The following is a 27,997-nucleotide window of genomic DNA, read 5'->3' on the forward strand; positions in this document are numbered from 1 at the left end:
CTCTGTCATCATTTTAAGTGGGGGAACTTGCACAATCGGTGGCTGACTAAATACTTTTTTGCCCCACTGTAGATGGAAAAAAAGTGACAGTGCAAAGTCAACATGACTATTGCTAGGATCACCATATCCATTCTTTCCTTTATGAATACTCATATCATATTTTTCATTGAATTTTTTTTTTTTTTCATAATTATTCTCCATCTGATAAGAATTTAAAGTGTGAGAGTGATGGGGGGCATTTGGCTCTTATGTCTACCAGCAGACAGTTTTGTAAGTGAAGCATTAAAGGCTTAAATAAAAATAAAGAGACCGATCATGATAATGACAGCACCACACAAACAGGCTCGTGTTTTATTTAAAGATTTGAAATACTATACAAGCTACAAATCTGTACAGCTGAAAGCTGGATTGGTGCAAACATTAAGAACACTGCTGCATTACTGAACGTAATTACTAAAAGACAAAAATGTGAAAACCCAGTAAAACTTCCTAAACTTAAACCACTTTCTTTCTTTTTTTAAATAACTGAACTGACCTTAAAATGAACAAACTCTTAAAATAACACTGATTATAATTATTACAATGTGTGCAACGATATTCTAGGTTATTAATGAATCCCTCATTAAAGTAAATGAGTTGTCATTAAAAACAGGTAACTGCCGTCTGCATCAAGGCAAAGAATAACTCAAAGGAAGAAGAGCTTGTCTGAGAGCTGGATGGCCGGCTCTGAGTGGAGGTACTGGCCAGACAGGAAAGCCAGTTTGTGGGCATATTTGCAGGGTGCTGGAACGCGAATGGTGCCGGGCCAGTTCCAGTACAAATGGCACATCTTGAAGGTCAACCTGGCAAGACACCAAATCAACAATGAAGTGTTTTTGAACTGTACACACATTCACAATAAATCCCAATTTGTGTGGAAGATACACAAAAAAGAAATCACAGCAATACTTTGGAAAACAATAGACTCGAGGTAAATACCAGTGAGGCTTAAAATAAAAGGGGGGTGGTGGTTAATTACTTGAAAATGCATCTAGTACAGTTCCAAGATATAAATGTGTACAGAACCACTCAAACTCCTGACACACAATCTCTACTCAGCTCTACTCCATTTGTGTTTTTGCAAGTATGGTCTACTACTCTGGCAACAGGAAGGTTTTTTCCTTTTAGCAGGAGGAAACCTTTGGGCAGTACTAGCCTCAGGGAGGCTCAGCCATCTGCCAAGACCAGCTGGGGGATACAGGTCCAGACTAAACAGTAGAAGCTGATGTTTGACTGATTGTGTGTCTTACTGACAACTGGAGGCTGGGCAAAATTTTGATATCAAAATGCACGATTTTGCTACATCTTGGGACATGATTGGCACCAAAAATCTCTTTTTATTCAAACATGTATCAGCTCTGAACTGACAAACACGCTATAAACGCTATAAACTTATTGGAGATCTTAGGCTACGTTCACACTGCAGGCGAAAGCGCATCAAATCCGATTTCTTTGACCCTCTGCGACCCATATCCGATCATGGTGTGACAGTGTGAACGGCACAAATCCGATATTTTCAAATCCGATCTGGGTCACTTTTGTATGTGGTCCGGAATCCGATACATATCCGATGTTTTAGAAAGCGACTGCTGTTTGAACGGTCAGGTCGCGTTAAATCCGTCTTTTACGTCACTGACAGAAGACAGACGCCAATTATCAGCACCGGAGAAGACGTCGTGAACACTTCCTGGCCATCCAGTGTAGATGTCAGTGAAACTGTTGGGAAGACAACGTGGACATTTTATTTGTACTGTATAATCTGCAGATTCTGACAGAAATCTGCAACTATCCTTTGAAGCACCGCTCCTCTAAAACAGCAATAAGGATCATTATTAGGTTATCTACATTATTATGTAAATAACAAAATAACTAAAAGCAAAAATTGGGAAACGTAAAGTCCGAAGTCTTTATATGAAGGGCCATCAGTCAAACAATACTGTTTGGTCTGGGTCTAAACAGAGCACGTTGTGTGTGACGTCTTCTTTTGCGTATGCGGGCCGCTTTGAGCGTTCACACTAGAGCGCGTTTGCTGTCGCATTTTATTTGTAGTGTGAACGAGCAGACAAAAAAAATTTTGATCAAAAAATCGGAATTGAGCATCAAGAGTGTGAACGTAGCCTTAGAAATTCAGACAAATCTGAATGACATGTACACAACATAATACAGTGAATAATACTTTGAGATTTTTACATACATAGGGCTACATCTTTCTACTTCACTGTGTATCGTACACAGCTGTATAACAGAGCATCACAGACTCACTGTGTAGCAGAGTTATTTTGCAAACCATATAAAGATTATGATTATGTACTGAATTATGACAGACCCTATGGCTCTTAGTCAGGTACAATGCTGTTTTGTCATGACAGATGCTCTGCGCAGTTCTGTGCGACTATCTTTACTTTTCTTCATGAGCTGCTCAAACTAAACAGACATTACATCATACAGACGTCAACTTTACTGTTACATCGTATTCAGGAAGCATATTTACAAACCAAATGGAGTAAGCTTGTGAGTACTTTTGTGTTTTTTCCCCTTTAGACAGAAGGAAGACTGCCCCGAAGATTTTCAATACTCTGCTTTAGTGGTTTGATAAAGGCTCTTTTTCTTACAGCTACAGTGATGACCTAAAAAACAACCTCAATCTTGTAATGATCAAATATTAAATCCAGATATTGCTTAGTGGAAAGGAAACTGGATCATACCTTTGCAAATGGTCTGGTGTGAGGTTTGCCGTGTTATATAAAGAGATGTAGTGTGTCGGAAGTCCGCAGCCCTGCCGAATGTGATGAGCCATCAGGTAGAAGTCCACCCTGAGCATGGGGGAAACAATCACTTTGGTTTGGGAAACTTTACAGAATCGAAACATTTCCTCATCAAAGTACACGTCTGCTACAGCTGCCAGTACATCTGTCGTAGCAGTTTTGCTGTGCACATGTTTAAATTCACATTTCTCTCTCGTGTATTTTTACAAGATATTTTCATGAAATGCTGTTTACTAGTGGAGCTTCTGGAACAGCACTGACATTCACATTAGCATCATCGCCTTTAAACTGAGCTGCCAGTGTAGACTACTGAAGCAGGTCGCCTGTGCCCTAAAGCTGGATTCAGACTAAAAAACAGCAACAAAAAACACACACACAAAAAGCAGGCCTCTCAGCTTTAACAGCAGCACTGTGTTTACATTTACACATTTTGTAATCATTTCTCACATTTATAAAATGCTGCCTCAGAAACAAACTGACATCCTACAATCCTTCCAATTGGAATCAAACCCCTTGCTGTTATCGCCCCGCCCTGGACTAACCAATCTTTCTGGGTGAGGGTGTGATCCACGACAGTTCCAGGAGGGGGAGTGCCAAAGCTGTTTGCAGCCCAGGAGTAGAGAGTGGTGTTAATGCGCTTTTGTACCACGATGAAGACCAGCTTGGGCTCGTAGCTGGGGAAAGTCTCAAAGCATTTGATCAACTGTGGGATCTCGTACTGCTCCACCATTTTAAGCTGGCCGTCTGAGACACCATCTCTGTACACCACAATCTTTTCTGGCAAGTTGTGGTTTACCTGTTAGACATGCGTAATCAAAGTAAAGTTATACAAATTTAATACAGTAAATGAAAATGCATTAAACCCAGCAAAACTTGATAACACCCAGAAACAAACTACACTGTTATTTTTATTATACTGCGTTCACTGATAGGTGAGAATTAGTGGTGCTTTACAGACAGGAGTCCTGAATCAGAACACATTTCTGAAGTGCATTTGTACCTCATAGTACTTCTGCAGCGCAGCCAGTAAGCAAACCCTGAAGCCATGGATCAGTTCCTCATTGGGGGTCTGGAAAATTACTCTGGAGTACCAGCGGGTCAATGAGCTGTAGGGAACAACACGCTGCTGTTAGGACGCATGCATAGTGCCTCTCACCAATTCAAGGTCAAATAATTTCTCGTTTGTGCACTCATATGCAAAGACATGAAAAGGTTTATTTGTCAAGGTGATGCAAAAATGCTTGAAAACAGTGAGTCACAGCATTGCTTTGCATTGTCTAGTAATGTGAAGTCAGTGTTTTGTGCACACTAACACTTTTTTGTGTGCTTCACATTAAATGTATGTAATAATTCAACTATGGAGAAAATATGAAATCTAAAGAACGACTAGACAAAAAGAGGGAAAAATGGTAAATGGCCTGTATTTGTACAGCGCTTTACTTAGTCCCTATGGACCCCAAAGCGCTTTACACTACATTCAGTCATCCACCCATTCACACACTGGTGATGGCAGCTACACTGTAGCCACAGCTGCCCTGGGGCGCACTGACAGAGGCGAGGCTGCCGGACACTGGCGCCACCGGGCCCTCTGACCACCAGCAGTAGGCAACGGGTGAAGTGTCTTGCCCAAGGACACAACGACCGAGACTGTCGGAGCTGGTGCTCGAACCTGGCAACCTTCCGATTACAAGACTAACTCCAAACTCTTCAGCCACGATCGCCCCTATGGGAAGGGAAGTTTACCTGTTCACGCTCGCGACAAACCCCATAACTGACTGATGAGACTTGCTGGGGTCGTGGTGGACATCAACTCCAACTACCATCAGGTTTTTCTGTTCAGGGGAGACAGGTTTATCATGTTCCCATGTTAAAAGTTCTGTAATTTCACAACCAAACAGCTCTGTATGTTAAAATACACATGGCAGAGCAACCACAGACAACACATGATGCCTCAATCTAAAGGAGCTGAACAAGTGAGAAACATAGACGTTGAGATCGATCAGACTGGGTTACAAGGACATTTCTAATATTTCAGGACTCTAATTAAACATGCTGAGTGTAAATATGTCAATATATAAATACATAAAAATTGGAAGAGTGATGAACCTTCACAGGAGAGGCCAGCCTACCAAAATTACTCCATAAGCACATCAACAACCTGTCCAGTGGATCACAAAAACAAAAACCCCCAGAATATCATCCAAAGAACTGCAAGCCTCAATCACCTCAGTTAAAAATCAGTGTTCTCATTCAGTTTCAATTTGCAGGGATCACAAAAACTGGACTCTGGAAGGGTGCTAAATGGACAAAAGCTCTTTTACCAAATTCAGTTTGGGCAAATGGAACAGAAAGCAACAAGTAACCATGCGGACCAGCATGCTTCATTGCAAGCAGGGAACATATATAAGAAGGTAGCAACCCAAGCATTGCCTTATATATAAAACTGTATAAATGAGAGTTCCTCTGACTTTCCAAAGCAGGCCATCCTACCTGAGAGTATAACTCACAGTGGTGAGTCTGAGATTTACGGTTAGTGATGAACCTCAGAGAAGCACGATACACAGTATCAACCATTCGAAGACACTGAGCAGAAGCATTCATATATAGAATATCCACATAATCCAGCACAGGCAAGAATGTTGCAGCAACAAGCCGCTTCTTTGTATTGAAATAGAAACACAACTTACTTTAGTTTTAACTTCAGATTTTTAACAAGATTCTCTACATGTGGTTTGAAGGTGAGCGCGTCATCAATCAAGATACCCAGATATTTATACGTGTAAACCAACTAGATTTTATTACCTTCAAGAGTGGTTACTGATGGGATTGTTTGGGCCCATATTTAGAAAACAACACGAGCTTTGTTTTGTCTGCATTGAGAACAAGTTTAAGCTGAAGTAATGAGTGCTGGACAGCAAAAAAGGCTTTCTGCAAGGAGTCAATGGCTTGGACAAGAGTTGAACCACAGCTGTAAATAACTGTGTCATCAGCATAGGAGTGCATGTTTGCATCTGGCACATTTAGACCAAGATTGTTTATGTAAATGATAAATAGAAGGGGGCCTAATACAGAGCCCTGTGGCACTCCGTTGTGCACTGTAACAAATTCAGAACATAGACCGTCGGATTTTATGCACTGAGACCGATTACTGAGGTAGTTTGAGAATAGGGGTGGGTTTTTATAATCGATTTATCGATTAAAATTGATTCTCGCTTGGATAACGTGAAATCGATTCATTAAAATCCTGAATCGATTTTTTAATATTAATTTATTTTGCCCGAAATGCCAGAATCTCAGGTGAAACCTCACAAATTTTCAACAACCACCAAACAGCTAAGACAGTAAATGAGAGCAGGTACACGGATTCTGCACAAAGACGTAAACACAAAGCGCGGACCCGCCGACGGATCAGAATCAGTGAGATGAGCCTTTCTCACCTGACGGCACGGACACGGTCGGGGCTGAAAGCCGACAGCTCGCTGGTTCTGATCCGTCGGCGGATCCACGCTTTGTGTTCACGCCCTTTTTGCGCCGATTCTAAAGCTCTTAGTTTTATCTCTCTCCAAACAATATTGACCGAACCAGCAGCAAAAGAAGATCCAAACTACGCTTCACATAAACATCGTCATGAATTCACTCTGACCTTTACTGTTTTGCTTCCACCAGGATGAAATCACACTTCATGCACAGCTCTCTCTCTCTCTCTCTGTACTTCAAGAAGTTTCCCGTCTAAAAATCTGTTTTCTTCATTATTCGCTTGCTTGTTACGCACAAGTCTACCGTTGTTTACAGCGCTGTCGGCCGCTGTTTTTTTTTTTTTTTTTACATACTTCCGAAAAGACAACCTAATTTCTGCCGTTCAATACTAAACAAATTTAAACTTTTTAAAATTATGCAAAATGCAAAACGCTCAGCGGTGTCTCTAATAAAACCGCTGTAACTTCAGAGGTAACGTTCATATGTTGATTAATGGTTTTCTTTCGTTTTTGATCTACTGCAGAATATTTTTATAAAATCCCAGGCCAGGAAAACCACCTTCATGTTTTTCTGTGTTTTATCTTCAGCTACTTTGACACAAAGGCCTCTGCTGTGATGCTCACACCTTTGATAAAGTCTTGCGTGTGTCAGCTTCCTTTTTATAGATACAAAATTATGTAAATGTACTGATCTGAATTATAATAGAATAGAATAGAATTCAACTTTATTGTCATTGCACATGCACAGGTACAGGGCAACGAAATGCAGTTTGCATCCATGCAGAAGTGCTTTAGTGATATAGATATATTACAATGTATATTAGCAATAATATAGATATTAGAGATGGACCGATCCGATATTACGTATCGGTATCGGTCCGATACTGACCTAAATTACTGGATCGGATATCGGAGAAAAATAAAAAATGTAATCCGATCCATTAAATATCACGAAAGCACCTCACAAAACTTGCAACACGCCGTAACTCACCTCAGAACGTTAGCACGTCGGAGCAGTATGCATCACGTGATAGAGCGGCTGTGGCATGCGGGACCTGTCGGTGGTCTGGATAGCATTTGGAGCTTCGCTAGCAACCCGGCATTTCATCTCCGACAAAGTTATCCCCGAGAGAAGTAAAGCAAGTGTGTAAGTCCATCTCTGAATGTTTGTAAAGCATTCCTGCGTTAAGCTTAACAAACGATATATGGAGCGACTGCCTCTTCTTGCTGCTACTTCAATCATGAAACTGCTTAATGATCAGCTGATCGGCTTTTCTGTCGTGAGTCCGTCTCTCTTGTTTGTTTTTGGCCCACTTTGCACCAGAAAGAGGAAACCAGCGGCTGAACAACAGCAGCACGTTTAAGCTTGATCAGCTGTTGTTAGAATTCATTTAATATTACTTTCTACACCAGGATCTTTTTCTACGCAGCTGACGCTGGTAACTGTGCAGGGGCGGATCTAGCAAAGTTTAGCCAGGGGGGCCGATAGGGCATGAACAGGGAAAAGGGGGGCACAAATACATACTCTTCTTTCTTATTCTCATTTAAAATGTCTAGCTTTTAATAAATAATTATCTGACACCCAAAGTTTTAATTTGATGCAAAATGAATAGAAGTCAATTACTGTATATAGTAACTGTTAAGTCTAATATACCCTAGTAAGCTATAGTACTTTTTCCTTTGGGAAGGTACCATCTGTGCACTCTGCAATTTTGTTGAAGAAAGATGTTGAATCTATTTAATATTTTAATATATTGAAAAATAATTGATTTCTGTGCATTTTTTTTTCACACTGCATCAAATTAAGGTTGATTACGTCGATTAAGCATCATGAGGTGGAGCGTGAGGGGTGGTTCCCTATTTTTTATTTATTTATTTTTGTTGTTGCTGGGAGTTGGAACCCTATTAGTTAGGTTGCTTAATATTTACGCTAAGTACTCTTTAAAATACCAGAATAGGGAGGATGGTGTAGGTTTAAGTTTATTAGATTGATCAGTATTGCTGAACTATGAAATATTTTTTTTTGCATACAGGTATAACAGAATAGCTTTAGTGTAGTTGTTGTTTTAAACTTGAGTATGAACTTATACAAAATGCAGCAAGATATTTAAAAAACAGTTTTGTTGATAAAAAACACTGTATAGGATTCATACGGTTTGCAGATATAAATTTTGAATGGATCGGACATAAAAAGTGTATCGTGCATCTCTGATATGTGAGATTCAGAACTGGGTATCTGATGTAAATGTACGTATGAAGTCTGTTGATGATATCATAAATAAGTATGTACAGGCTTGGTACAATTTGACAGGTGAACAGATATAAATATGAAAACTATCAGAATACAGCAACTAATATCTGACTGTCAAAATTTCCCAGAATCAAATCGAATTGAATCTAATCGTGGATCGAATCGATTCTAGAAATCAGTGACGATACCCAGCCCTATTTGAGAACCATGCCACTGCTCTCTCAGAGAGTCCTGACTGAAGGAGTCTAAGTTTTAAAATCAATGATCAACAGTGTCAAATGCTTTTGACAAATCAATAAAAAGGGATGCAGTGTTGTTTCTTATCAAGTGCAACAGTAATATCATTTACTACACTCATTGCAGCTGTGATAGTACTGTGATTTTTCCTAAAGCCTGATTGATATTCAGATGTTACTGACATGCTGTACAAGGAGATTAGGCCACAGGAGGTCACTGCTAAAAAGGCTCGCTTTTGTGCTGACACGACTGAAACCTCACAGGGAATCTATAGGGTATTGTCAAGAAGAAGATGAGAAACACCCAATCCAGAAATAGAGAGGAGCTGAAAACCACTGTCAAAGTAACCTGGACCTCAATAACACCTCAGCAGGCCCGTGAGCTGATCGCCTCCAAGCCACACCACAACGCTGATGTAGTGATTCATGCTAAAGGAGCCCCAAAATAAATGAAGACTATATCTCTGTTATAAATAATTGAGCTGAGGAAATATCCTAACAATTCAAATGACTCCACTTCTGATATTAAACTGCTCAGCTGTCATCTTGTGTGTCATGGCACTTACCAGAGGAACATTGACAGTCCACAGCTCTCCTCCTAACTTGCTGTTCATCTGCAGAAGTATCTTCTGTGCCACACTCTTCAACTTCTGTTGCTGGGAAATTGTGCGGACATTGATGGCCTAATGACAAATAGGCGAGAGTGAAACAAACTTTCTTTTTTGGAAGAAAATATTTTCAAAATTACTATTTATGCATTTGTTAAGTTGTAAACATTTCATTCCTTTCCTCTAATGCTGAAAGAAGAGCACAAACATCACAAACCTGGGATGGGATGGGATTTTTAACACAGCACAGCTTCTTGATGGCACTGTAGAGATCATCTCTGTTGCCAAAAATGATGCAAACTACAAGCTGCAAATTGGGCTGCACACAGGAGTGAAAAGCTTGAGTATAGTGATCTTAAACAACATCCACCAAACATCTCAGCATTCACTGGTAATGACAAAGAGGTAAAAATACAGGAAAGACACATCAGACAAAGCACTGTTCTCTTTGATAGATTTGAACGTTTTAAGGTGGAAGCAGTCATCAAAAGATGGGTGCAGGATGGTCATTAAGGGATGGGAATGAAATGATTCTCAGTTGGAAAGCAGTCCGAACTGTGCAAAGAAAATATCCACCACACTGTTACACCACCATCGCTATTAACAGCTGACACCAGACATGAGGGATGCTGTGCTTTTGCCAAATTTGGACCCTACCATCTCAATGTTGCAGCAGAAACTGATAACAGGCAACATGTTTCCAATCTTCTGTTTTCCAATTTTGGTAAGCCTGTGCAAACTGTAGCTCAAGTTCTTAGCAGACAGGAGTGGGACCCAATGTGGTCTTCGGTTGATGCAGCCCATCTACTACAGAGTTCAAAATGTTGTGCATTCAAAGATGCTCTTCTGCACAGCTTGGTTGTAACAAATGGTTATTTAAGTGACTCCTGCATTTTTATCAACTTTTAACTGCTGCTCACCAGATATTTTCTCTCCTTCAGACTATTCTCTATAAACACATGAGACGGTTGTGTGGGAAAATCCCGATAGATCAACAGTTTCTCAAATATTCAGACAAGCCAGTCTTGCGCCAACAACAACAACTTTACCATGGACAAAGTCCCTTAAGTTACCTTTCTTCCGCATTCTAGTGCTCAGTGAACTTCAGTAGGCCATTTAAGTATGCAGAGATGATCGAAATGACCATGGACTCAGGTGCTGCCATGTGATTGTTAAAGTAAATAATTAATAAGGCAATCAGCTGAACGGGGGTACTTCACAAAGTGGCTGGTGAGTGTGTGCACTAGGCAAGAAAAACTTGGTGTTTGATGTATTTGATAAAGACACGAAAAGTACAAGTGCTTGTCTGTTACACTCCATTTGTCCATCAAATGCAATAACTTCAAAAGTTCTGGTAACGCCAAAGGATACACAAACCTTTTCTTTGAACTGGAATAAACTATAAGGGGTTGTCAGTTATTTTATTGACAAAATATGATACGTTTATAAATGAAAATATATCCAACATTAGTATATGTGATTAGTGTGTGTGTGTGTGTGTGTGTGTGTATATATCTATATATAAAGGCTTGCCATCTGTGGAACACACTTCCAACCGATATCAAATCGATTACAGACATTAGATCCTTTACATTGAAGGTAAAGTGTGGTTAAAGGGAAATCAAAGTTGTAGTCATTTTAACTAATGATTTTAATTTTATTTTAAATTATTGTCTATTAATTTGTAATTGTATTTATGATGTAATTTGGTTTTATGAAAATGTATGTTTTATTGTAAAATGCATCTAGATTGTAAGCCCAACAAGGGACAATTGTTGAAAATTAGCAGTAGCTATAAACCTGTGCGGTACATCAGTTTCATGTCTTGCACTTGAACTATGTTAAACTGCACTGTCCCCTTTAAATGAATAAATAAATAAATAAATATATATATATATAAATCTTCACATTACTATGATGGCATTCGTATATTTCTAATGAATATTTGTGTAGTGAACTAAAAACCAGTGAAATGAGATTTATGAAGATTTCGTCAAACTAAATATTTTCTACATCATACCTGACTCGTGAGGTGCGAGTGGATGGTCTTGACATAAGTCTCGGTCCGATCATCCCTCAGCTCCACACAAATGGGTCGACCCATCTGGACCCCAATAGGTGTGGCCACCTTGTTAAAGGTGGAAACAAGCTCTTCAGCCTGTGCTGTACAGCGTCGAGGGTAGAAGACGGCCCAGGTTTTCAAGGGAATCTAAGAGTAACATGGGTTGGTTAATGAAAGAAAGCAGTGGTGTAAATCAGCCATATTTGTATTATGGTAAAGTAACTTGTTCACACACGGACACTTTAGGAAGCAGTGTATTAACTGTGTATGCCGTTTTGTTCTTTAACTACTTTCAGTTGTTGAGGTTTCGTCTCTTCAGATTTATTATTCCCCAAGCGTCTCCATTTCCCCCCCAATCAGCTGTTTGTGTATAAACAGTCCCATCTTTCTCCTGTCTCTTGTGCATTCAGTGACAAAGGACAATCAGAAGTAGGACTTCATAAACTTTAGCAAACTACTGTCGCTGTTTAACTGTAAAAAGAATATTACATTGTTTATAAGGCATCCTTAGCCTTATCACATTTTGTGGGTACGCAACTCTTAGCAAGCACACATAAAACAAGCTGGCAGAACTACAGATAAAATGTCTTTTTTTAGTTTACATTCTGAGGGACATTTTCATGTCCTATTTTAAAAACATAGTGATAACAAAATGACTCACTCATGATTTCCAATGTTTCAAATTCAGTTCCCAACTGAATGTAGCTTTTTTTTTTTTTTTATTTCCAAATTTTCATCACAGAGAGGAGAACTAACAATGTTTGACCAAACAGTTACATGTCATTATGCTTAAACATTAATGGTTTACAGTTGTTTAATTGTTTAGCTGACTGAACACATCTCTGGTAACCACCAGACAAGATCTGGGATATGAAACAGCACATTTATATAGAGCTCTACAGATAAGCATTCATAACACTTACAGAGCTGATTGAAGCATCCCTCACAACCTCTCTGGACCAAGACACATCAGCACCAGTGGCAAAGGATGAAGACTGCAGGCAGATGGTTTCAAAGGGAAGAGTTCTACCTTTCATCTGCAAAAGAGAAAAATATTCATACTATATTGGGAAAAATAGAGAAAAAGAAACGTCCACAAGGAAAAAGGGCAAACAAGGAAGGAAAACAAAAGGACAAGCTCTTACATCCACTTCAAAAAGAACTGTTTTTGTACGCATTATGTTTACTAACCAAAGAAATTAAACATGGCCTCAAGTCAGTCACAATTTAGTACCGACATACTGAAAGGCTATAGCATGGCACTGGTTTAACTGTGCATTTCTCAGACAACTCTTGAGGAGAAAATAGCCCACGGGCACTCTGCATCACTGCTTTGAATGAAGGAGTTTTCTAAAGAGACAAAATTCCTACCATCAAGATTTCTGTGCCAACCTCCAGTCCCCAACCACCAAGCTCATTCAGACTTTCAGGATTGGTGTTGATGTTCTTCAGAAGTTGCTTTATTGAGTGAGTATGCTGCTCACCACTCACGTTAATGTGCATTGTCAAGTCCTAGAACATGTTAAAAAGAGCAATATTCTCTTTGAGCAGTCAGGTTTCCACAAGTTATTTTATTCATTACAATTACTTTCATGAAGGTTTTCAGACCAGAATTTGTTCTTGGAAATTTCCATTACTGACAATAATCATAAGACATCTTTGTTCTGACAGTTATGTTAGCAAAGCATTGCACTACCGTGTCGTTGTCAATGTTTACAATGGTCAGGCTCTTTCTCTGCTGTGTAGAAATCAAGTGTTTACACTCAAAGTTTAAACTAGCAAAATTTGAACACTTTAATATTGAACACTCTTAAGACAACTGATTTTTAAAATGCTATATGTTCTGTTTTCAACCAACATACACAGTGTGTATTAACACTAACATTAAATTAGATGGGCAGCTCCTAAGAGTAAGGAAAGTTTACTGACACTACCTTCATAGCTCTGAAGTCCTTCCTCATTTTCTCAGGAATTCCTGTCATGAAGGAAAGCTCTGGGACTAAAAGGATCTCACCAGTGATGATTTGCTGCAACAAATGAACAATTAGTTGTTATAAAAACTTTTGAACTTAGTTTTTTACATCTTCGGTACAACAAAGCACAAGAGTGCATACAGCTGTGTACAGCTCTGCTTGACATGCATGCATTAAGATAAAGTTTTTATTCATATTTTTATTGGTTTTCACTTAGTTAGCTTCATCCCATCTCACACAGATGTTGAGTCTTACATGATAACTAATCATCCAGGCTGACTAACCTCTAGGGTTGGGCGATATATTCAGGCATGCGCAGGCTTTTTGATGGTTGGAGCAACGTAATCATGCATGGACTGATTTGTGCGTTTACAACACAGAAGAAGTCCAAACATGGACGAAGTAATTTCCCAAAAAACATTAGCGCTGTCAGCGTTAACGTGGTCATCACGATTAACGTGATTAAAATTTTTAAACGTGCTCAACCCATCTGGAGCGCAGACTGAACAAACTTTGGACAAACTGCCCGAAATGTGTTGAAAGAGACATTTCAGGGATTGTGACTCAGTCTGCGCTCCAGATGGGTTAATTATTAATTGCATTAGTCATGATGACGGCGCGTTAATGCTGACAGCACTAAAAAAATATAGTCGCCAATTTGAGATGAAAGAGGTAAACCTACAGATGTAACCAAAGCAGTGTGCCAGTTGTGCAGACGTCTAGTGCGAGCAAAGTATTCAAACACGACTAACTTGCATGAGCATGTATGTGTCCACCATCCGGCTGAGCATGCTAGGCTACCACCAGCTTCTGCAGCTCCATCAACAAGCATTTGGGCGAACTCTGAGGAGGGTGCATTTGCTCGCAGATGAAAGAGGCACTATTATTTTTTTTTTCTGTTGACTGCTTATGTTATCGCCATCATTATTAGCAAACTTACTCATGGGCAAATAAATAAATAAATCGCCCTTGTAAAAACGATCGCCGATGGGCTCAGCCTATCATCGATAGTCAATATATTTATCCAATCACCCAACCCTACTAACCCTCTGGTAACTATTTGGACAATCATAAATTAAAGAAACGTGAACATGAATGTGAAGTGGCATTCTTAGAAAAACATGTCAGATGACTGATCTACTTCATCGAGCCTGCATAAAAATCTGTCTGTGTCTTGAGCTTTTATTAATACTAGCATTAGGCATGTGGAAATCATCATTCCATATTTAGTACTGACTTTAACAATATCTCCCGGAGACACAAATAGTGTTGTTGCACTGAACTGTTGAATAAAACTTTTTTAAAAACATAGGTTTTTACCTTCCCGCCTTGTCTGGACCTCTCCTTTGGCCGATGCAGGAGTAAAGGCTGGTCCATCTCTTTGATTGTAATGCCATAGTTTTTGCTGTTAAACAAAAAAACAAACAAACATGTAATCACATGAGCATTGGGGAAAATGGAGAAAACAAAAAAAAACAGATCCAACTGATCTTTTCATTGTTGGGTTGGTATGAAGACCGAACTGCTGATATTTCACTACACAAACACACACAAAAACAGTTTGCTGTAGGAAAAAGCAGTCTAACCTGTAATAGTCCACAAAGGTAGTTACAGTGCCATCCATCAAAGTGAAGGTGTCTTTGGGTGATTTGTTCCACTCAATGGCATCAATGCGGTAGGTGCGGTTGTTGTAGCGGGTGATGACAATGCTGCCGACGAGTTCTTTGGTGCATTCATCTTGAAAGTTTTCCTTGCTCTGTTGGTACAACGTGTTCCTGGCAGACAGCCCAACACAAGCACGTGTTTTTCATTTTTCACACTATGGAACGGAGCCTTTATTAGACTGTTCTGCTCAAGCCTAACAGGGAAAGCTTGGTCAAAGTTAATAATGCTCGATAATCACTAAAGGCCATTAGAAATGTTGCAAAATCATCTGCGGCTGGAGATGCAGTCACAGACATGAATCTATCTGCAGCAGCTCGAGCATGTTTGTATGCTGATGCTTTTTGTTGTGTAAACTCACATGACATCCAGCACAGAGTCATTCCGCAAGACTTTGTGAGAGACATCAATACACAGGTACAGGCCTCCATCTGTGCGCTTGATACCAGTTGAGTAGCCTGGCCAAACCTGGAGTCTAGAAAAACCGGTAGACTAGTGAATGAAACTGCGCTGCCTGATTTTAGCAGGTATCCTTTGATGCTACAACAAATCTCACGACTTACCGGTGTTTTCCAAGAATGACTGCGCTTTCTGGATCATAATGGTTTCTGCCTACCAGCTTTAGTCCAATGATTTTCATCACCCTTGAAAAAACGAGAGGAACACTGTCATATCCTGTAATTTAAACTTCCTTTATAACGGAGAAGGCACAAGGTGGGAAACAATCATTGCTGTTTAGGACTCTTAACAGCAGTCGGGCTTATTGTGTAAAATAGAAAGGATATAATGTGTCTCTGACATAAGAAATACCTCCTGAGCACCACATTGTAGAAGGGAATGCACAAATCTGAGCTCGGTGGTAAAATCTTCGTCATTTGAATTTTGATTTGTATTTCCTGATTATCGGTCCGTCTCAAACTCTTGAGAACAACCACCTGTGCAAAAATAATATATATACACATATATGTATATATATATATATATATATATTTATTTATTTATTTTAAAAAGAGCGTATTAAGTTTTAAATTTAGCATGGTGACTGTAACAACTGTGATACTCACGTCTTTCAGTTTAACAGGAAGGTACAGTATCGAACCGTCAAATGCCACAACTTCACCTGTGGTTGGACGGTGGTCTTTCATCATGCCAAAACGCATCGCCACTGATTCGACATTAGGACTGGGTAAGAAATTCACATCACAAAATACACATTAGATATTAACACGGGTAACGATACTGAATGAACAAACTTCAAGTTTCTCTGTGGTTCTTCAGTGTAAGTTAAGCTGATTCTACATTTTCATTGTCTGGCAAAATGTTAAATCCTAGTAAACATTAAGATTTTCCCAAAATACCTGCATAATTTTATAGACATGTGAGTGTTGGTAACAGGAGCTCTCTGGGTTTCATTAATTGCTCACTTATAATCAACGGACTAATAAGACTAATAACTAATAACTCTATGTGTGAGGCGGATTTGTATGCAGGTAAACCATCTTTATGGTGAACAAAACAGAGCATTTATTGTGAAAAACTGTCTACTGCCCGTCTGTGTAGGCAGTGACGCAGCTACCAGTGCCTACATTGTATTAGAACCAGTCCCTGTATTACCTGAAACTATGATTAAAGCTTTCCAACATTTCCTCCAGTTTTTAGACATAAACTTTGTTTCCTTGTATGCAACAAGTGGTCTTGAATGTTATATGATACTTACGTAAATGTAACATGGTACTGATACACCGCTTCGTTCTTGCATTGAATTTGGATGTGGTTTGACCCAATATTTATAGGAGCTCCTTTGGTTCCAGCCTTATTCAGTGGCTCACTGACGAGTGGAGAACATACATGGACAAAAAGATCAGTTTATGACAAGCAAAACAAATGATCAGTTACTGACCCGAATAAAAGCTCTGTCTTGTAAAATGTTAGATTTGATCAATACGGAACCAATACCACTAGATGGCCCTTAATAAAATACACCATTATGTGCTCATAAGAGACAATGAGAATGTCAGAAGACATGGGTAAGTCAGAGGTAATGATGTTTTAGAATGAACAGCTAACACCAGAACACTCGCTCTGACCGTTAAAAGCCTCCAAACCACAACACAGCTCATGTTGGTTTGTTAGGACTCGCTAAGGTAAAGGAAACAGAGAAAAGCACACTCACCGAACTGCCTCCATTGTCAGCCCCGTCTTTGCAGCTGGACCAGTGGAAAGGTCTGTGGCTTCTTGAACGGTGTGCACAGGGGACTCCGTTCCTTTACAGTATTATGCATGTCATTACCCAAAATGCACGTTTCCCCCCACAAATTAATCAAATTAAAATAAAAAACACAATTAAGATTGTATTAGACACATGCAAAAGAAGATGCACATAATAGTTTACTTGGGGTTCCTACACCTTTCTTTCCCTTTCAAAATCACAATCTTCTCCAGTCTCAAGTTTTCAGACAGTTTCCAAATCTAAAATCTAGAATTCCTGCACAGGAATTCTTGTTTTTTCTTTTAAAAAGAGGATTGAAAACAAATTAAGGTGGTAAACTCTCAGTTTTCAATCCCTTTAAAATAATTGTATATAATTACCCGTCAGAGAGGGCTGAGAGTATTCTGTTTGTGGCTCAGACACTGGAGAAACAAACACGTCTTGACCTGCAGGAAATGAAGGAAGCAAAGCACGGCCTCTGCCAACTCCAAGCTGAGGCATAGCTGCTCTTCCGAGGCCCACCATTTTCTGAGGGGACAAACCTCGGCCAAGGAAACTGAAAAAGGCAAAATCCACACAAGGAAAAGTCATATAATGGTTGTTCAATGCAGATAAAGTAAGTAAGTGTAATTTGGCACTGGCACTACTTTTTCCATCCCAACCTGGATCAAGTCATACCTTCATAAAGGTTAGAACATGTACTTTGTGCTCTTCCTGTACAATGATTTAACTTCATGGCCGTTAGGTTTTATATATGGATTTGTTTTTAATTGTCAAAAGTTAGGTTCGACAAAAAACATAATCCAGCAAATAATTTAATTTCCTGCCTGCAGATATTCATTGCCACATGTGGAATTAAATTCCATGCGTGCAAATTCAACAACCTGCGTGTGTAAAACTCAGCAGCCACACACGTGTGAGAGTCTGATTTGCAGGCATTGCTGCAGTTTCTGTGCTCACAGCTGAATCCTACCTGCTCCAATCAACTGACTTTTGACGAAGGATTTAATAGTGTTCATAAAGCAAGAACAATATTAAAGAGCTGTTTCTGGGAGGTACTTCGATCTTTGATTATTAGTAAAAAAACGTTTTTACTGTTTCAGTGAACAAATGCTTTGATCAAATCTGATTATCAGCTTTTTACAGTTGTGGAAGAAGTACCTATCCTAAATCCTATACATATATAGAAGTAATAATACTACTGTACATATACATTCTGTAAAAATGAACTTTTACTGACATAAAAGTACAAATTTTATCAATTAAGGTATATTTCAAACTCTATAGAACTGATGAGTTATTAAAGTGTACGCTTCACAAAGTCATTAAAGCTACTAATTCACTGTAGCTAAATCACACCACAATTTATATTTCATATAAATCTAATTCTGCTAAATATGATTACAGCTTTAAATGGAGGGTATGTGCAGTTATGTGTTTGCTGCAGACTAAGCAACTTTTTATTGGCAGATTTAAACGTCTGTATTTTGGTTATAACCGTACACTTCCTGATTCTCATGAGTTAGTTTTTTGTTTTTAATTTTTTATTAAATGTATGGAATATTGTACAACAATATGGGACAGCAGTGAAGATGCTTCAGAACGCTCTGGTTTTAAAGATTTCTTCATCAGTAAGGTTATTTAGTGACAGCTGTCAGTATTTCCACTGCTACACAGGAAACAGCAACTGCTGATAATTAACTCTGCAGAATTAATTTACAAATATGGTTTAAAAACAGCGCTTATGTTGCTGCCTCGGTGTAACTCGATTTAAGTAAAAGAAACTGTCCATCAAAGGTGACCAATCACATTAGGACCCCTCTTCAAGCAGTCAAAAGTCAGTTGATTCAAGCGAGCAGCATTCAGCAGCGAGCACAGAAACTGCAGCAGCACGGACAAAGTAGGCTCTCATTTAGTCTACTGCAGGTTTCATAAACTACATCAGGCTGAATGAAAATATGTCAGAAACCCTGTTAGTCGAAACACAACACAGTGTCACTCCTGTGCTGCTTACCTGCTGCCTCTGCCCATCATTTCTCCAGATGGGCCGATACTCTGTGGTGTGCTGATGACACCTGGTGGGGCATCTCGCAGCTTCACCTCTCCCACATCCCCAGCTGCTCCCCTACCTGCAACGAAATGTAACATGAATCCATATGATTCTTCTTCATATACATAAACACCAAAATGAACCAACATCACGCCACTCTGTGGCTTACAAAGCTTTGAGCAAATGAGCACACAATGTGTTGTGCTTAGGGGCACAGAGACTGTTTGTTTTCAGTATCTCTGGATTTCTCAGAATAAATACAGACCCAGTGGTGCTGCTCCTCTTCCCAGTGAAGTCGCTGATGGTTCAATGCCCATTCCTCTAAACATTGAGACCAGTGTTGATCCTTTAACATGTGGCGGCTTGCCAATCTGTCAGAAGAAAGCAAACCTGTGCAAGTCTGTGTGGCAATTTCACCATTAAAATTAAAACATAATTTATTGCATTTTCTGGTTCGCACCTCTTCTTTTGTCAAAGTAGGGCTTTCTCCCATTAGAGCTGGCATCATTGTCTCACTTGGAGGTGTGGGTCCTTCCTGTGGATCCAGTCTAAGTACGCCTGCACTTCTCGCCACGCCTACCTTTGATTCAACTGCTGGGACGAGCAGCCCTCTGGCTCGGCCAACTACTATATCCTGTTGCGCCAACAGTGCTCTACCTCTTCCTACCACAGGTTCAGTAATGGGGACAGCTCCACTTAATCCCAGTGAGTTATCACTGAAAGTAGGGAAAGCCCTGCCTCGTCCTACAACAGGTTCTTCTGTAGAGAGCAACAGCCCTCTACCACGTCCTACAGCAGACTCCCCAAGCTGTAATCCTCTTCCTCGTCCCAGCCAATGGGCACCCATCTTCTCAGTGAGATCAGGAGGCTTGCCTGGATCCATCTGATCAACTTTTACCACTATCAGCTGTTAACAGCAGAGGAAAAAAACCAAATAATAAAGTTTGTAGCACATTTCAATCATACAATAATAAAGGAAATGCATGGCCAGGTTCAAATACACTTCAACTTTCCTGAATGCTGAAAAAGTATTTCAGTTAAACTTTGTGATGTCTGTTTAATTCAAAGGAAGGTTTTTTCTTCCGGTGCAAAATGAGATCATTATGCAAATTAATACCGTCCCTGTTATCGGTCTTCTATCAGACTACGACTGAATGGGGTCAAGTTGGAAATAACATGCAATCCATTTTTGACAATACTGCAATGAACTGTGACAACTGTTGAAAATCACATATCTGTTACTGCATACACAGAAATTTCAGGGTTCATCCGCCTTTTTCAGGGTCAAATTCAAGCACTTTTTAAGCACTTTCAAGGTCCCTTTTCAAGCTTTTCCAGCACATCCCCACCCCCGCCCCCCAAAAAAGAATGCATGTTTCAGTTCGCATCACCTCAGTAAGACCATGTGAAAATTAAAACAAATCATCCTAGGTGAACTTAAATACCTTTGTTCCCCTTATGTTAAGACATAGAAAAACGCACCACACAAAAACACCGCTAAAGGACGGTCGCCTTATATACATCGTGTATAAACTCAAAATGCACATTTCACTTAAAAATTAAGATGTGAAAATGTGAACAAATCAACTTGTTAGAGATATTCTTCTCCTGTTGAACCCCCCCTTTTGAAACAAAAAATAGGAGGCAGATGTTTGCAATAAAACTGCTTTTTGCTAACTACATTGCTGTCTGTATTATTGCTGAAGTCCTAAATGTCACCTTTAAAGTGTTTGTGCTACAAACATCATGTACAGTCAGACAGGCATGGAGAGCAGCACTGACTGGGAGGCTTTGAACAGATCACATAGTTCAATTCAACATATAATGCTTTAAGGATGCACAAGCATCTACTTAAAATCTATTGAATTTATCATCTGTGATACTATTATGTACAATTCCAATGTATTTTGTTCATCTCCCTTAAATAAACAACAGCCTTAAAATATGAAATATTCATATATAAATACACATAAATGTGTGTACTGTCTCAGTGGCTGATTGTGCCCCACAGGCCTCAGTGTGAGCTTGAAGACATTTATAATGTTTAAGTAGTTTAATGTGCAGGTGCTGACGATAAACACATTTTGAATGAAAGCCGGGGAACTTTGGTAGCACAGAAACTAGTGGCTATTCTTTGTGACCATATGGATCGGTCCCTCATATTACCATTATTTCACCCAAAGGCACCAAGTTAATGCTCAAAAAGCTGCAGCAATACACACAAATATAAACAGTACTTGGTGACAACTTTGCTTTTAGCCTCTATCCCTCTGGGGTCCAGGGTACAATTGGCCATTTTTGACTACTTTTGATTTGGCCTCTATATTTTACCTTTAAAAACTGTTTATTTTGCCAATCTGTTATTTTCTCATTTTGACAAACTGTATCAGCACAACGTATCCAAATTCAGACAAAATTTAAAATACGAGTAGAAAGTGATATTTTGACTGTAAAAACCACAAGCATGTTTAACGAATCATTTTCATAACTTGAAATGCAAATAGAAATTGTACATTTTTAAAAAAATATGCACAAGTTTTGCAAACAACAAAGTTGTGGAACTATTTACTAGGGGTGCAACGATATTCGTATCGATATTGAACCGTTCGATACAGTGCTTTCGGTTCGGTACGCATATGTATCGAACAATACAACATTTGTAATTTATTTTATCAATTTTCCTTCTGACGATGCTGTCTGTGTTGAGCGCTCAGTGAATCTGTGTTCGACTACTCCACCTAGGCTGCACTGTCGAGCGCAGATCCACTGAGCGCTCAACACAGACAGCATAGTCAGAAGGAAGAGCGCAGGGCAAGCTAACGAGACAGAAGTTAAGCTCTACTTGTAACATTCAGATCTGGCGTTTGGAATTATTTTGGTTTTCATGTGACGTATGACCCTGAAGGTAAGCGAGTCATGGACTAAAGTAAAACAGTATGTTGGATGTTCCATGCAATGCTCAATTACATTGGTGTGAACTAGTGTGTTAGCGCAGTTAGCTCGTTAACGTGTTTGCCGTCTAGCCCCATGCACGGAGCGATCGGCGGTAGCTCGTTAACGGAGATTTGCCGTGTTGTGGCGTTAAGGTCATTTCAACGAGATTAACCTGAAAGCACTAGTGGGAACACAACGAATATGACTGCACATTTACGCCGACATCATCCTAGTGCAAAGACAAAAAACAACAAGCATGCTACTAACTTTAGCCGAGTCATTTAGACAGCTGTTAGCACATGATTCTCCTTATGCTGCTGAGAATATAGCCCAGAAGAAGCGGATAGTATAGCTTTTATTTTGGAAAGAGACATTTCTCTGTAATAAACTCTCTTTTCCAAAGATGAGTGATTCCTCAATCAGATACAGGGCTTGCAATATCGCTAGCCCAACGTCCCGGGGCTAGCGATTTTTTCAGTCGGGCTACCAAAATCTATCTCTGCCCTGCCCGTCGGGCTATTGTAGGAAAAATATATGTCAATGCTTTTGCATTCTTTCAGAAATGTAGCTGGGTAATTATGTCATTGGCATCGGTGAGCCACTGTCAATATGTGACATATTGAAGTCGCGTTTGAATTTGCGCTTGTTTTTTTGCTTTCACTTTGCAATCGTGCGAACTGTGTATAGAGAGCGACAGCACTGATCTGTGAGTGATGATAATTTGTGCACCAATTCCTCTGACATCGTCTTATTAATCGTTAGCTTACTATGCAAACATGACAAGTGAAATCTCCCGCAGCTTAAACATGTGAGAGGTTGATCGCGCAGAGAATCGCTGAGCTTATGTGAGTGAGCGTGTAAAAGCATTTCAGTTCTGCTGAGCCAAATAAGACAGGTCAGGGTGAAGAAGTGACAGCCAAAGAAAAGCTTACCACAAAACGGAGAAGTTATGACAAATCAGACTATAAGGCAAAAAGAAAGTGCAGCTTTATGGTTTCATGGACAAAAGAATTTCTGTGGCTGCAATATGACGAGCTATATAACCAGGGCTGCACATAAGTGGTCCGCAGGTGCGCATTCGCTGTCAAAATAAAAAATACGCACAAGGGTTAGGGTTAAATTTAAAAACTGTACTTTTGAGTTAAAATATATATTTATAATTTTAATAAATGACAAATTAAAAATGCATGAACATTTTTTTGTATCGAAAAAATATCGAACCGTGACAACAAAGTATCGAACCGAACCGAACCGTGAATTTTGTGTATCGTTGCACCCCTACTATTTACCTAAAAATGCAGCCAAGGCTCAGATGTTTTTTATATAACCATTTTAAACTATTTACAGAACAATCAGGTGTTCTGCATCAAATAAGAAGGTACACAAATTATTTATGCAACTCCAAAAAATAGTTTGTGTCCATTATAACACAGATGAGAACAGCACAGGGATAAATCCTGCAGGTCTGACAGCAGGTGTGTCACTCCTGTTTTCCATGTGGAGACAGCGTTTACACTGCAAAATGCCTTTGGTGGCTTTTTTGCAGCAACTGTGACATTCACTAGTAGAACTGACACACAAAACAAAACAATGACTACACTACACACTAACTACACAAGACAACACACTAACTTGAGACTCCAAATGCGGTAAACATCACAAAGCTCTCACGTATCAAAACTCTCTCTCTCTCTCGCCGGTCACTCCTAAAACTTCCCCCTGTTCCCAAACGCCACATGTTGCCATATCATTTTTTGATTGGTCGACATGGTAAATTTTTCCACCAATAGGGAAGGAGTGTTTTTTCTTTTTTCACTCACAAGCAAAGCGTGTTTGCTAGCGCTCTCCTTAGAAAACACAGTTTTTACCGTTTCTTCCCGGAGGAAACGCCACTGTTTTATTCAGAAAACAAAACATCGGTTTTACGTGGCCTATCAACACAGTTTAAATACTGGTACATAGTTTGAAGTCCGCACATTCAACCCAAGTTGAAATGGAGACTCTGGGTCCGTTGACCCCAGAGGGTTAATCAGAAAGCCTTAAGTTAGCTAGTTATGTATCGGCTAATGTTTAAAGCTTTCACTTGAGTAAATTAACTCATATTACTGCTAAGTTCACAGCATATTCCATAATAGCGCTGCCATACTGCATCCCACTCCAGCGAGTTTGATAGCTAGCAAGATAATAATCATAATTTTAAAAAATAGCATGTGTAATGTACACGTACTGGAAAATTATTTACTAGGACTCACATATCATGCGACTGTCGTTTTCCATCAAACACTCATTTAAACAGCAACCTACAGGTATGTTAGCGCACTCATCACCGTCTGGCCGAGGGAGGGGCGGGGTCACACGTTGAAACAGACGCAAGGCAGCCCAGGCGGGGAAATTTTGCTTTTACATTTTGCGACTCATTTTATTTCTCTATCTGATAAGAAAACTATTCAATCAGATAGTTATTTGTGGTGAATGAAATACAGTTATACTTTCAAACACTTTTAAGCACCACATCTGAAATTCAAGCACTTTTCAAACCTTGAAAAGACAATATTAAAATGCAAGAATTTTCAAGGATTTCAAGCACCCGTACGAACCCTGAAATTTACATTTAGCTGTTACATTTGCAGTTAGCAAACCTGCTCAAAATGACCGGAATACAAGAGGCAGGCAGTTAAGCAGCGTCCTCTCACAGTTTGTATCTCATTGACAAAGACTCTTCACACTGACAATTATTTGGAAACCTTCAGCTATCTCTCTGAGAGTCAGGGAACCTTGCAGCACTCTTGTTCAAAGTATTTTAATTTATTTTATGAAAAATAGGTAATTAGTGTCGCCATAGAAAATACAATGATCTATCGGATTTCCCGCCACCCGTCCTGCAGAAGGATTTCAGTAGTGATGTGCGATACCACTGATTTCCTTTCCAATCTGATACCAAGTAAAATCCAGGGTAGTATCAACGATACTGATGCGATACCGATACTCAAAAACTTAATGTTTCATTGTATTTCATAATACAATATAGAATTGCATTATGTAATTGTAATAATAATATAGCTTCACAATGATTACAGGACATCAGACTACTTGTTCTTATTGCTTAATGATGCAGAATAATCATATAGAAATAAAAAACCTGAAGTTGTGGCTATTTGAGCATGTTGCCTGCCTGCAGCACTAAAGGACTTCGTGAGAGACGTCTGTCTCGCCCTAGCAGCACCTGTCCTCACCTCCTCTTCAGTTCGCCTCAACATAAGCTCATCATATTCTGTGATATGATTAGGGATGGGTACCGGTATCCGGCACCGGTTCTGACATAAACGGTAGTAACCAGACTGAAAAGCAGCGCACATTTCGGTGCTTTTTTTCCCTGAGATGTGATACACTTCAGATTCTAGCCAATCATTTTACGTTTCCAAGGACAGTAGGCGGGCTTCTCTGCGTGAGTAGCTTAATGTTGTTCGTGTTTAATTTACGTTGCATACGCTAACCACGTTATTACATTAATGCATGTAAGGTGAACTAGCAAACACCGTCGTGGATACATGCGGCTGTCTTCTTGTTTGATGGCAGATACTCCCTTCACCCTGGCCAAAAAGGCTAAAATGCCCAAAGAAAAATTGGAAAACAGTTAAACATGAGAGGTTTTTGGACAAAGTTTGTGTTCTCCATTCTTTAAGCACCGTTTCGAGCACCGTTTCAAAAGTACCGGTTTGGCACTGGTATCAGATAAAACCTAAATGATACCCATCCCTAGATATGATTTACTCTGAGGTGTTTGACGAGGTTAGTGGTGTTGCCACAACACCTCACTGTCTTGCCACATGTATCGCAAACCGCGTCTTGGCTGTTTGTGGAGGTAAAATATGTCCACGCATGACTCTGTTTACGCTCAGCCATTGTTGTGAGTGCGCACGCCAGGTGCAGTGTTGCAAACTTAGTGGCTTTGTCACTATATTTACAGAGTTTTCAGAGCCCCTTAGCAACTTTTATTCTAAAAAATGACTAGTGACAAATCTGGTGACTTTTTCTGGTGTTATTGGAGACTTATTTATGACAACTTTTTGACGTGAAAGCGCTTATCTTTCTTCTCAACAAGCAGCGGGTGCTGCTGTGGGCACCTCGCCCGTGCCAAAGCGCTCACGGGCAGAGGATAGTCCTCCCCCAGCTGCTATCAGGGCAGGAGATGTTCCCACCTATGCGTCCAAACTGCAAATGAATCGCGTATGAGTGAAGCCTCTGCTCCCGCACCGACTGTAACGCAATCAGTTCTTCTTTTACTGTTATGTTGTTTTGTGGATCACAAGGTTTAAAACTACTTACACACACACACACACACAAAGTAACTCCACCAGAGTGCCTTTTTCGGGTCACTTTTGCCGGTCCAAGCGCAGATAAAGGAATAAGGTTGGAATTGTGACATAAAAACAAAAACAATAATCGCTAAAAAAAATTAATTTGTAATTCTAAATAAATTCTAAATGCAGGACGTTTTTTTTTACTCACTTTATGTCTCTTCTTTTTTTCTCTCCTACACCGTGGGTTTCAATGATATTAGCATGACCAATTATGCAAATTAGGCGATGACGTCGTTTAGCGACTTCTAGAGACTTTTAGCATAGCCAATAGCGATTTTCCTTACTAAGGAGTTGGCAACACTGGCCAGGGGCTGGGACAGCCGTATTTCGCATATGACTATGGAAGGCGTAAGAGGAAGTAGTTTCTTCCAATTTAGACGATCTGAATGATATCGTTTCTTTCCACTGTGTTCCTGTTAATGAAAAACTACAAATTTACCCCAAAGTACTAAAATATCGATATTTTAATGTGAGAATGATTCTAGAACATAAATTACTGGGATCGGAAGAATCGATATTTCAATATCGATCCGCACACCACTAGATTTCAGTGATAAATTATGCTTAATGGCACAAACACCTTCATATAATACTGTAATTCATACGCTTTTCAAGGTGCAAGGCTGTTGCAAATAGAGTTAGTTTTAACACCAATGTCCACCGTAGCTTTATTTAGAAATCCCCACACTAACAGAAACTATAGGCTCGCGATATTTGTTTACTTGTTCTGCCCGTGAACATCGTCTTTACGGATAAAGACACGCTGACCATGTTCAACTGACAACTTGTAACAACACTTTAATATCATTTATTTTGGGTGTGTGCTACTTTTATCGAGCCAAAAATAATGGCGCCTCATTTCACTCGCTAGCTTTTTAAAGCAGCACAGGCGCTTATATTATATAATCTGCCTACTCATTTGCTACCGAATTTAGCTGCCAGTGGCTTGAACCGTATAATTGTTTTTTAAAGAGTCATAATATAAACATTTTCCTACGCGCTCCAACAATATTATTGTAAAAAAAAAAAAAAAAAAAAAAAAGCTAACAGCTGCTAGCTAGCAAAATCAAAAACTGCTAGCTAGCTTAAACACGTGTTTAAAACAAGTGCACAGCTGTCAACCACTACAAACTAAATAAGATTAAAAAAAATTATCCCAGAAACCCCCCGCTGTATTTCAGTTTCGTAATAAACGGAAATATGGTGTTAGCTCTTAAATTTACAGCAGGAAAACTTACATTTAATTGACGAAAATACTTCTGTCCTCCCTCACGTATCAGTCTAATTAACCCTCCGACGGAATCCAACAAGTGACAAATGGTGTCCGCCCTGCAGCATCCTGATTGGATAGTCAGTGTTGTCTGGGGCAGG

At 39.5% G+C, this 27,997-nt stretch overlaps 1 protein-coding gene across 1 annotated transcript; it reads right to left on the minus strand.

Moving 5' to 3' along the window:
* Window positions 1-313: 313 nt before the first annotated feature.
* On the minus strand, window positions 314-27,997 carry piwil2 (piwi-like RNA-mediated gene silencing 2). The gene is made up of 24 exons (XM_040028468.1): window positions 27,865-27,997; window positions 19,792-20,238; window positions 19,597-19,702; window positions 19,296-19,410; window positions 17,662-17,837; window positions 17,246-17,336; window positions 16,790-16,900; window positions 16,137-16,254; window positions 15,883-16,007; window positions 15,636-15,716; window positions 15,434-15,547; window positions 14,997-15,185; window positions 14,731-14,815; window positions 13,372-13,464; window positions 12,809-12,949; window positions 12,361-12,474; window positions 11,396-11,584; window positions 9,593-9,694; window positions 9,334-9,450; window positions 4,548-4,636; window positions 3,805-3,910; window positions 3,347-3,600; window positions 2,745-2,852; window positions 314-842 (listed from the first exon to the last, which is right to left on the minus strand). Exons 2-24 carry the CDS (start codon window positions 20,212-20,214, stop codon window positions 686-688), a joined length of 3,204 nt encoding a protein of 1,067 aa, XP_039884402.1. The 5' UTR covers window positions 20,215-20,238; window positions 27,865-27,997; the 3' UTR covers window positions 314-685.

Source organism: Simochromis diagramma, unplaced genomic scaffold (genome assembly GCF_900408965.1).
Source record: "Simochromis diagramma unplaced genomic scaffold, fSimDia1.1 OVJJ01000781.1, whole genome shotgun sequence".
Lineage (NCBI taxonomy): Eukaryota > Metazoa > Chordata > Actinopteri > Cichliformes > Cichlidae > Simochromis > Simochromis diagramma.